This window comes from Anas platyrhynchos, chromosome 4, assembly GCF_047663525.1.
Source record: "Anas platyrhynchos isolate ZD024472 breed Pekin duck chromosome 4, IASCAAS_PekinDuck_T2T, whole genome shotgun sequence".
Classification (NCBI taxonomy): domain Eukaryota; kingdom Metazoa; phylum Chordata; class Aves; order Anseriformes; family Anatidae; genus Anas; species Anas platyrhynchos.
Window position 1 is genome coordinate 8,974,474 of NC_092590.1, and position 11,451 is coordinate 8,985,924.

Genomic DNA, 11,451 nt, shown 5'->3' on the forward strand with positions numbered 1-11,451 from the left:
ACATGGAAACCATTTTTATAGCTTCTGAAAGAGCTACAGCACTTCTTGTAAGCCAGCTAAAAGCAAGGCAGGTAGCCCACTAGTTCTAGGAATGACTTTCAAGGAGCCCAGCCAGATCAGTGGCAAAAAACATCCACAAAGAACTAACATGTTTCCAATAGCCCCTAGCACAGCTTCTTAGGAACTAAAGGGAAGAACTTACACTAAAGAACAAAAAGTATCACATTCCTTCTCACATACACCTCTGCATGAAACCAGTGTCTCTATTATCCTGTATTTTAGTTTCCTGATAAACTAACCAGGTTCCAGAGTCCAGTATGTGTGCGTGGGGTGTGTGTTTGTGTGTGTGTGTGAATTCACAGGTCATTTCCCTACTGTGGGCTGGCAGCCAGGGTCAGTCGAGCAGTAGTCCAAGGATTTTCCTGCTGTTTGACCCACCTCTGACCTGGCCAACGCTTGGACAACAAAGGCCTGGATTATCCTGCCCTTGAGAAACACTCAGGGAGAGAGCCATCCTTACAGAAAACTGTCATGGACGTTGATTAGGGGGACGAGATGCTGGGCTTCAGCAGAGCTCCTAGACTACAGCGGCTAGACTCCTGAAATTACCAAGGACTGGTTTTCCTTCTGAAGTTGACATTTCTCATCTGTCTCAAAGAACTTGAGCTTCTGCCCTACCACTGCTGGAAATTCTCTTCACCTGGGTGTTTCAAACCATGAAAATTACTGCTGACTAACACATTAAAAAAAAAAAAAAAAAGTTGAATTAACTTCCCAAGGCATTTTTTTTCTGCCGCTGTGGGGGAAGAAAGCTTGGTTTTCCCTTATCCAAGTAAATCCCACCAGCTGGGCAACAATATGAGATTTTTGAAATAATTTCAATGGGGAAATTTGACACCTGACTTTAAAGCACTGATGACGTTAAGTCCAATGGTGCACGGAATCAGCTTTACCAGTGATAAGGTTTCTTCACATGAACTCAGAGTTGTTGCTCAAACAAATTGCTGCTGCTTCCAAATTAGCCTATTTACGCACCAGGTTTAATCAATAAACCCATTCAAAATCTCAGAAAGGCTACTCAATTAAGTCATAGGATACATCCACCGCTCTAATTCTAGCTTAGGCCACTAAATAAGTGTAGATGGTTTTTCAATTTACAAGGACTTAGAAAACCCAGTGAAGTTATTTGAGATACATTTGTTCAGCACCTTTGAAAATATGGCTATATTGATATCAATCTAAAAATGGCTCTAGCTGCCTAAACACGGATCTCACTTGGTGTTCATAACCCACAAGGAAGAAAAAATCCAACATGTTTCAAAATTTTTGATTATTTCAGTTGGAGGGACACCTTCTAAGTGCATTTGCTGAAGCTGCCAAGAGCATTTGGGAAGGCAATTTTATATCGCCATAGAGGCAGTATTTCTATGAGCTGTTACAGCTGATACTGACAGGCTTTGGTAGTGAGTTAGAGAGATCAGATCTACATGCACTTCCTTACACCTACAAGTCTTGACTGGTATAATTTATTAACAGGAGAGAGGATGTTTTAAAGGTAGAGTATAAATGGAAGGAGGGGCCTGATTTTGACTTCTTCCTGCATGTTTGTAAGAGTGAAAAAGACAGCTGGGTTATGTTGACTTATGTTACTAAGCAGCACTAAGCACAGTTACGCTGCATGTACACCCATATGTCAAAGGGACATAAAAGGAATTACGCCAGGCTTCCCCAAAGCAGGTTTACCTAGCACGATTCGGCTTCAATTTGCAATTTTACAGATGGGCTACAGATCACGAGCGTGGCATTACCATGGCTTAATTAATGAGTTACCACTTGTCAGCTTAGCCACGCTCCTATGCTGTTAGAGCTGATGTACACAGACTTAACCCTCCTTCACAGTTAAACCATCGCCTTACACCATGCTCTAAGCTAACAATTTTCTCCTCGATAGCCGTGGGCATGCGGCAGGCCCACGCGTGCCTGGTGGAGCAGCCAGCACAGCTCAGCTGGGCAGCAGGAAACGTGTCCAAGTGTGTTTGCAACTGCTCGCCTGTGGCTCATCGCGACTCAGAAGCCGTGCCGTAACTCTAATCTGGGACAACTCCGCCACGTATTGGGCCTCTAATCTTGCTACTCGCTCTCTCCAGCACTGCTTTCACCTTACATTTGCTCTTGGTAGGATAAACTCAAAAGCGATTGGGGCATACGCAGCAGATGATGAATGACTAAACAGGTAAGAGTGTAAATGTGCTGCAACACTTGCAGGTATAACAAGGATGATTCAAACCACTTAGTTTGATTATAGCAGTTCAATCCCACTAATAAAAAGCTCAGCATTGTTGCCTAAATATTTACTGCTTCATTTTTGGACTCATTTTTAAGCTGGGTCTCACTAATCATTTTTAAGTCTGACCCTATACTTATTTTCATTGCATAAATACTATTTATTCTAGAAACGGCAAAGGAAACATATACTTAGTACAGAAAGTCTAAAATTTATGCCATTTATCTTTGGGCCAGGACTAAGAGGCTTGCCTTTCCCCATAGAGCAGGAGAAACAACTGTGTACTTGGCTTTCTGGAAAATTTTCAGTGATATCCCTTTGTACAGTAAAACACTCAAGGCTGCCTTTGAGGCTAGGAATGCCGAATGCCGCCTTGCGTGTGAGGTTAATCCTTCACACTGACTGCCACATTCCCAAGGTGGAGAGCTGACTACAGATTTTCTATTTGGCTGCCAGCACTAGGAAGATTCACTTTCATTTAGCGTAATCTCCCACTCTGTGATATGACTGGAATTTTCACCACCCACAACTGGGGCAGGCTTCCTTGCTTTATTTTTCTAGGAGCTTGGCTCCCCTTTCAGAACTAGAATGAGCAGCTAAGTTTTGAGTAAGGTCTTCACCCAGATGTCTAGGACTCCTCTAAAACAGCAAGTTCAGATAAAAAAAAAAAAAATCTCAGCATCTGGGTGAAAAAAAAAATGGAAAAAACAAATATTTATACACCTAAATGACAACTGTGTTTCTGTCAAAGTCTGGTCCCAGTTACTGGAGATGACCACATAAAATCCACCTCTGCACTCCTTGGAAAAGTGCATGGAGGACAAATCTGTAAATAATGAACTTAGGCACCGTAGAAGGAGATAAGAATTCACTTAGCTTTAGCCTTAAAAAAGGAACATTCATGGTACCTGAAACAGTTGGAAATCACTACAAGTGACCTTACTGAGAAAATTCAAAGACTAAAAACTAATAAAAAAAAAAAAAAAAGACTCTCTGGATGTTATGTCTCAGTTTTGATTTTTAGTTATGATTTTTTTGCTAGTATCACTTTATGCTATTCCCATCTCCCAAGACTACAAAAACTGCAACTCCAAATCAGACTTTGTAACAGCGAGAATTTAAAGGACAAGTACACCTGTAGTTGACTTCCAGCTAAACGTGAGTTGAAAATTATGGTCATAACACAGGAAATGACACGTCTAAGTAAAAGGCCACAATTAGACCTTTTATTTTTGTGTGTTTTTTTTTTTCAGTGCAAATTATTGATAATTCTCAGATAAGTCTTCATAGCCTCAAACATTTAAATGCTCAATGATTTTCAAATATGTGTTATAATATATTGACAGACATAAATTCTATTATCTCTGGACCAGCTTCAATCAACCTACTTCACAGTCTCCTTCCTTCTCTATAAACGTTCATGCCAGTGAAAGGACTATTTCTGTTACCAACCCCAGCTCTAAAAATCAAAATGACTCATGAGACAGGCTGAGATACTGATCTGAGAACTTCACATCTGAAAACAGTAGCAGATATGTTATATTCCAAAAGTACTTTCCCTAGCTTTTTTTTTTTTTTTTAACCAGTCAACTTATATACCTATTAAACACTGTGGGCTTCTAACACACTTGGGAAGGAAAGAGACAGTATGGCTATTTACAGATTTGAACAAAACCTTTGCTGAGAGTCTATTTGCATTGCCAATGCTACTTCTGCCTTTTGTCTTTCTATCAGCCGCCTGCCTATAATCACTGTCCTGCAAACTACGCAGCTAATAATTCAATACCTGTTTTCCTTTAAAAATGGCTTGGCAGAAAATCATCTAGTTAGCAGACAGTTGCATCTTAATCAGAAAAGCAAGAACCAGTATTTATAGGTTTACTCCTGCAAAAGCTTTGGGGAAATCACTCATGTATGTACTGTTAGGCACATGAGCCAGTGTTCCCAGAATCAAAGCTTATAATTTTAACAAGCTGAGGTCTCTGTGACAGTCCTAACACTTTTCACTTCTATACAGTGCTAGCTGCCACCATAGAATACTTTTTGAAGTTGCTGTTAATGATGAGGGCTTATCTATTTCACTACCCTGCAATTATATTGAGGATTCTAAATAGATGTGAAAATATCAGAGATGTTCTCTTCACGTGTGACCCAATAAAAGGATGCTGTCAGGCTGATTCATATAGCCTTAGTTGGGAGTTACTGAAATAACATTTGAACTTAGCATCAATTTGAATATTTCCATTAACTTTTTAAATGAAATGCCAATTATTCAAGATTTCCTTCTTGGATATAAATATTCCTGCCTGCATTGCTTGTAACATGACACTGTGGTGTTACGTCATGCTATTAGGCCAGAGGACAAAACGAAACAGAAACAAAATAAAAATTCACAAATTCTCGTTGCCTTAAGCAAAGTTTACCTTCCTTGATTGCAATCAGTTTTAGAACTGTTAATAATAGACTGAATTTTAGCCTGACAACATCCTTTCAAGTAGATCAGACTCACACATGCAAAAGCCTATGCCCTGCAGTATAAAACTGTGTGTGAACATGTGAAAGATAGGACTAGGTGTGTACAAGCCTTTCCTACGAGTGACTAGAAGCCCCAGCAGCGATGGTACTCACGTTGACAATGTCCCCAAGCCAAGCGGGCCCAGCCCCAGCAGCAGTCAATTCTACTTCCAAACCGGCACAGTCCTGTGGAAGAGACTATTTGTCTGGGCCACCTGAACGAGACATTTCAAAAAAAGGCTGGTGAGATGTTTTGAAACCGTTCCATATTAAGAAAAACAAATTAGAAAAATAATAATAATAATCTTTCCTGCACAGAGGCTTTTGTGGTAAACAAGAATTGCTCTGAGTTGAGTCTGAGATATTCCTATCATTAAAACAGCGTGTAGGTCAGAAATTGTAAACAGCTATAGGCAAAAAAAAAGGGGGGAAGAGATAATTTGGGTAAGTTTGTAAAGCCTGAACCAATTGACATGCTTGGCAATATGCTCACTGCTGCCGCTCACAGGGCTAAGCAATCCCAGAAGTTTGGATCTATGATGGGAAATAAAACACCATCACAGACTTTCAGCATTGATTTTTTTCACAGCATATCACCACTTTTTCTCACAGAAGGAAAAAAAAATAACCAAAACTAAAGCTTCTCGTGCTGTTAAAGTGTATAAACGCAAAAGGAGAGCTAGTGCCAGAGCGAATGAACGCAACAGGGAAAGAGAGAGCGCGGTCCTAGGCACTTCCAAAGTATTGTGGGGAGTTGTTAATGCTTCGTGAGGACACACCAGAGCGAAGCAGCGGAGCAGAGCCGAGGGAGCAATGTTTGCAGAGGGTCCCAGCCCTGCTCGGAGCATCCCGCGCGGCGCCCCCGCTACACCTGACGCGGCTCGGCACCGGGCGCAGCCTCGCCAAGCCTTCCCTTTCACCTCGCTTCACGTTAAAACTTGAGCTGCGAGCCTCCTCCGCCTCTCGTTTCCAGTGCCTCGAGGCGTCAATAAAGCGATTTGATCTCCCCAACACGCCAGGCGCTTCGGTTTTAATCCCGATTATGGGACGCGGGACGGGTTGGACGGAGGGAGCCCCCCGCCGCCATTTCGCACCCCGCCGGCCGGCTCCCCTCAGGGCTCCGGCTCCGGCTCGGCCGTGCCCGAGGCGCCCCCCGCTCGCCGCCCCCGTGCCCTTGGGGCTCCTACCTTCTGTCAAACTCCCCGGCAGCCCCCAGGGAGAGGCAGGAGGCCAGCAGCAGCCGCAGGGAGAGCTCCATGGCCGGCGGGGCTCCCCGCCGCGCCGCCCCGGGACGGCGCCGCTGAGGGGACGGGGAGCGGGAGCGGGACCGTGAGGGGGCTCCGGCTGCCGCCGACCCCGGCCGGGCTGCGGAAAGCTGAGGAGCGGCGGCAGCGAGCCCCTGGGTGCGGAGGAGGCGCTGCTGAGGGGCGGCGGCGCCGCCCGCAGCCGGTGGGGGCGCCCGGTTTCGGGCCGCCCGCCTCCGGGCCGCCCGCCTCCACAGCCCGGCCCCGGGGACACCCGCACCCACGGGGCTGAGGGGGGACGGGGAGAAAGGGGGGTGGGTTGGGGACAAGTTGGTGATTTGGGGTCCTGAGCAGAGTCCGTGTGGGAAGGTTAAAGGGTAACGATGTGGTCTTCTTTTGCCCGCCTAAGTTCTCCTAGTAAAATGCTTTCCAAGAGAACTACAAGTTTGTGGTGTTTTGTTATGGCTTAAATACGTTTTGTAGCTCTCTGATGTTGGCATGTGACAGAGTCCCCTGTCCCGACAAGCAACAAGTTTCCACATGACCCACACACCACCACCACCAGCGGTTACTCCAGCTGTGTGCTACATAAAAACCCTAAAATACAGCAGCCAGGGCCAGTTCATTTCTCTGAACTTTTGAGACTTACTGAGGGACACTTTTAAAGAAAACTTGTCACCAGCTTAGGGTCAAGGCTGTTCTGAAGTCTCTCTGATTACAGACAGACAGGCCAATAGCTTGGACCACATTGCGGCAGTGGTTTTGATTTGTGCCTGAGTCAGGGCTAATAAGGCTCATCAGCTGTTCTCACAAAGGGTCCGGCTACAGCTCAGACCCCGAAAAGAAAGATCTTCCACTTTGTGCTGTACCACAAAGCCAAACCCTTTACAGAGCACTGAGATGCCCGCTTCCTGACGGATGATTGCAGGCTTCAGGGTTGAGCTGGGAGTTCTGCTCAAAGCATTTTGCACCTTCAAAACACAGATATTCAAGCAACACGGAAACAGTACAGACCTTTTGCACAAAGTATGAATTGTGCTGGTGAGCTTTGTAAAATTACACCTTCTCTCAGAGCAGTTTTACCGCTTATCGCTGGTTTGCAGCAGAACACCCTCTGCTCCTTCACTTAATCTTTGTCATCTTTTCAGGACCATAGTTTCCCTGTGCTAAGCTTTCTGTCCACAGTCTCAACCCAACACTGTTCAGACACAGGAAAAAAAAAAAAACTGTCAAGAGCTGATGATTCTGCAAGATGCTTGTTACCTGTGCTTGGATAGCAAACCCCTGTGGAGGACTTAGCTAGAGACAAAAACTACAGCAGAGACCAAACTTTGTTCCCTTCATCCACATCAGGAGAAGCTGATAACCAAAGACTGAAGGCAATAACGCAGTAGCATTTGGGAAAGACAGGAGAGCATCTGGCTGAGATTAGATCCTTGCTGAAATATAGAGTTGATTTCCAGCTCTTGACTGATTGATTACATTTTTCCCCCACTCACATACGTGATGTGGGATCATCCCACAGCCCTTGCAGAATAAATTTATTGTCAAGATTTTATGGGCAAAAGGAATAAATCCTACATGTGACAGCCACAGGGATTTCTCTCTGGTACCAGCATCTGGTTGCATCTCTCCAACACACAGGAGGAAAATGCCCACAGATTACACTGCAACCAAATTCAGGACAGGTGCCTAAAACAACATTTCAACTTCATTATGAATAAAGGTCTAGGGCAACCTGACACTTTCCCTCAAATGTCCAAAAGGACATGTCAAAGTCAAATCCATTCACACTACTCTGCATTTTGTAGTGGTACTTAAGTACTAAGCAACTTTTAAGCACATGCTGCTCCTTTAAAGCGCATATACTCACAAATGGTAATAAGATTGTTTAAATCTCTCCAGCCTGCACTCAGTATTTCAGATGTCCTCTGCAGTGTTTGGCACTCTTGTATGTTAATACTAGTGTGCTGGTCGGACGTGGTGCCTACTTCAATTAGGCATGTCTGCTGTTGGTTAACTTCTGCTGTCTTTACAATTTGTTTTGGAATATCAGCCTGAAAATAAAATAAAATAAATTACCAGATGCTGGAAGACCACATGTTACACTTCCATACCCATCAACGGGACTAATATCCAACCATTTATGAATTTATTTATTTTGGCAATGCTTTATCAATGTCAGGGGAGTTTTCTTAACAAGGTAAGATACACTACATTAAGAGCAGAGGAAGAGTCTGATGCACTTTGTGATAAGAAAGCAGAAAGTAGAGAAATGCTCTGAAGAGTGGGGTTTGCTAGCCCTGCTGTAGGGATGGTAAAGGTGGTGGTGACAACCGCTGCTTCTGGAATGGTGAGCATTACTGTACAGTCATGCAAAGCATGCAGGAGTATGTTCAATATACCACACAGTAGAGTTGCTGGTATTTCTCCCCCCAAAGTACACGACAGTGTTAAACTTCATTACATAAGTTGCTTACAGCATTATTTAACTGCTACTATAAGTACCATCAACTAAGAAAGAATGTAAGCAACAAGAAACCCAGTTATAATTAAATGATGCTCACACAGGTTCATTTCATTAGAGAAAACTTCCTTCTATGCCAGGGAATTGTTCCACATGCACACCACTTTCTTTTAATTCAGTAGGAGTAGGCTGAATGTCCAGGCTGTCTCAGGGTTAAAAACTTCAGCTAAATAGAGGTTTCTAAGATATTCCTTGTGGATGGTTTTTCTTGGGGGGAATTTCTGGAATACTCTTTGGTATTGACTAGACAAGCAATATTAAGAAAAGAGAGCTGAAGAGATACCAGTGGTGGGTATTTTAGAATGACAAATACTGGTAGAGATGATGAATGGTAGAATATGGTTGATAGGACAAGTCATACAGAAGCAACTTCAAATTTCATCTTCATTGTTACAGGCAGCTGTAAATTAGACATAAATGCAATAGTAGCAGACACCACCTTCGGCCAATCTACGGTCAAGTAACTTTTCTTTGAGGGAGGCATTTGTTACCTCTAGCAAAATGCCCTTTTAAACATTAATTTCCTCTTTGGTGTCTTAAAATGCATTACAAATATTAATGAAGTCCTCTATTCAGCTGAATCAAGCGATACTTTCTGTGACTCTCAGTTTACATAAGCAGACATTAAGGAACAGAAAGTGATGTTTCCCACAAATCAAGTCATCTGTCATCAAAGCAGAAATAGACCTCCTGTTTTCCAATTTCATATTTAAACCACAAATCCATCATTCCGTCTAAGTATTCCAGCCTCATTGAGGCTAAGTTAACCACAAATACCACGCTATCCCACTCACTAAATCACACTATGACACATGTGTAAAATATGGCGTACTTAGTTTGTAGTTGATGGCATACAGTATCGTATTCTCCACTTGTGATACTAAAACATGCCTACTTTTGGGGAAAAAAAAAAAAAAGGAAAAAAACAAACCAAGTCCAAATTATCTATGAAACTTTCGATGTCATTACTTTTCTTCTGGGTGATGAAATTCTGCTTTTCAACCAAATTTAACAATGTTAAGTATGATAAATACTTAATATATTTAAAAGTAGTATTTATTGAGTAATTATTATCTCAAGCATACACTAGGTGACAACCTCTGTCAGTGCCACCTTAATAAGAAAACTGCGAGGCATCAAGAAGATCCAGTAACTGCAGCTAAATCTAACTTGGTACTCTACCTCCTTCTCAGTAAATTTACCTAAAAGGGTAAAGTCATCAAAACTATCAAATGTTGTAGTATCAATTGCCTTCTGTACAGATCTTGCATCTCATCTTACTAATTATTTGCTTTTTGAAACAGGCTTTTTCAACACATCCTTCTCATGTTTGTACAAAATCCTTCTTTAAAACTGTGAGTGGTATTTGTGTTGATGTTTCCTGCATTTCATTACAGTGTGAGCTGTACTTCTTCTCCCCTATAAATAAACAATTTTCTGTTCAAAGCCCAGTAAAATTCCTTATTCCCTTTTGTATATATCTTTTGAACATACAGCTACTTGATCAATTCTTTTATCAAAGGTGTTTTTCATTGAGGAAAAGAATTACAATCCCCTAAACTTAATGTTACCCTATTTATTAGGAATTTGTTCTACTTAGCCTCACTTGAAGCACCATGATTGAATACATCAAGTGCAGATTTTTCTGTAAGAGACATCTTCATCAGTACAGTGAGGGACAGCATAGCCAGCTTTACAAAATTATGGCAAACTGCCTGCACTGAGAGCAGCCTTGTGCACCCTGCTGCTCTCAGTAATGCTAGCAATGAATGGGATGCCACTGTTGGAGAACATGGGTTTGAGAAGTTTTGTGTTTTTGTTTTTTTTTTGTAGACAAAACTACGGACTACCTTCCATTGATCCAGACTCGCAGGCTGTCACAAAGGCAGAACTGGGATGAGTTCTGCATCCAAGAGAAACAATTGTGAATGCCTTCACAGACTGAGCAGAAAAACGTGCATATGACCTCTGATGCTGTCTGAAAAACAGAGGAAGAGAAGAAAGCATTAGGAATCTGTTGAATAAATGATTGACACGCTATTTTGTTCCATCAGCACTGAATAAAATGCCTCCAACAGTACATTAGCATCGTTACTGCCTGCTCCAGGTGGGTCAGCTCTCATTCACTGCTGTAGTTCAGTCAGCCTTTGGGAAAGCCATCACAACAAACCAGCTGGGCTCAGTGATAAGGATGCAGGGCTGTTTCCTAAAGAGTATAGTTTTGTCATACTTCTGTAAAAGGGTTTTCCAAACAATCTTTGTAAGGTCCTACTGTTCCCTTAATACGATGAATTCAACACAACTCCTATAGCTTTGCGGCTTGTTACACAAATTGTACTACAGCTCCCCATAGAATCATAAAATATCCTGAGTTGGAAGGGACCCATAAAGGTCATCAAGTCCAGCTCCTGGCACCACACAGTTCTACCCAAAAATTCAGACCATATGACTAAGAGCATAGTCTGAATGCTTCTTAAACCCCGACAGGCTTGGTGCTGTGACTACATCCCTGGGGAGCCCGTTCCAGTGCGTGACCACCCTCTTGTTGAAGAAACTTTCCCTGATATCCATGTCCAGTTTTGAACTCTGCAGCCAATGCCTGACACTGCAATGCAAGAAAACTGTTCCATGCATCACTAACGCATCATCACCCAAATCATTTCATTATCACCTCTGTGAGCTGTATGTATGCATACTTGGTGGTCAAAACAAGAGAAGAAAACTGAGGCACAAGTGAGCTGTTTAGGATGATAAGCAATTAACAAAAAATATTACTTACACAGTAAAAAAAACACACACAGTCTGGAACACCCCTAATCAACAGTTTTCTGCCTTTTTCATGGGCATGAAGTGGATAAAAACTTTCTGTTTAACAATATTAA

General features: G+C 42.6%; 1 protein-coding gene across 4 annotated transcripts in view; it reads right to left on the minus strand.

The window, feature by feature from the left end:
* Positions 1 to 6,257, minus strand: part of NPNT (nephronectin) — a 49,367-nt gene extending 43,110 nt beyond the window's left edge. Inside the window, exons 1-2 of one of the 4 annotated variants that reach the window (XM_027456809.3) lie at positions 5,986 to 6,257; positions 4,913 to 5,013 (exon numbers count right to left, since the gene is read on the minus strand). In XM_027456809.3, coding sequence (XP_027312610.3) covers positions 4,913 to 5,013; positions 5,986 to 6,056 — 172 coding nt within the window. In that variant the 5' untranslated portion in view covers positions 6,057 to 6,257. The remainder of the gene's footprint in view (positions 1 to 4,912; positions 5,014 to 5,985) is intronic. The other 3 variants (XM_027456810.3, XM_027456811.3, XM_027456812.3) reach the window with 3 other exon arrangements.
* Positions 6,258 to 11,451: the final 5,194 nt, after the last annotated feature.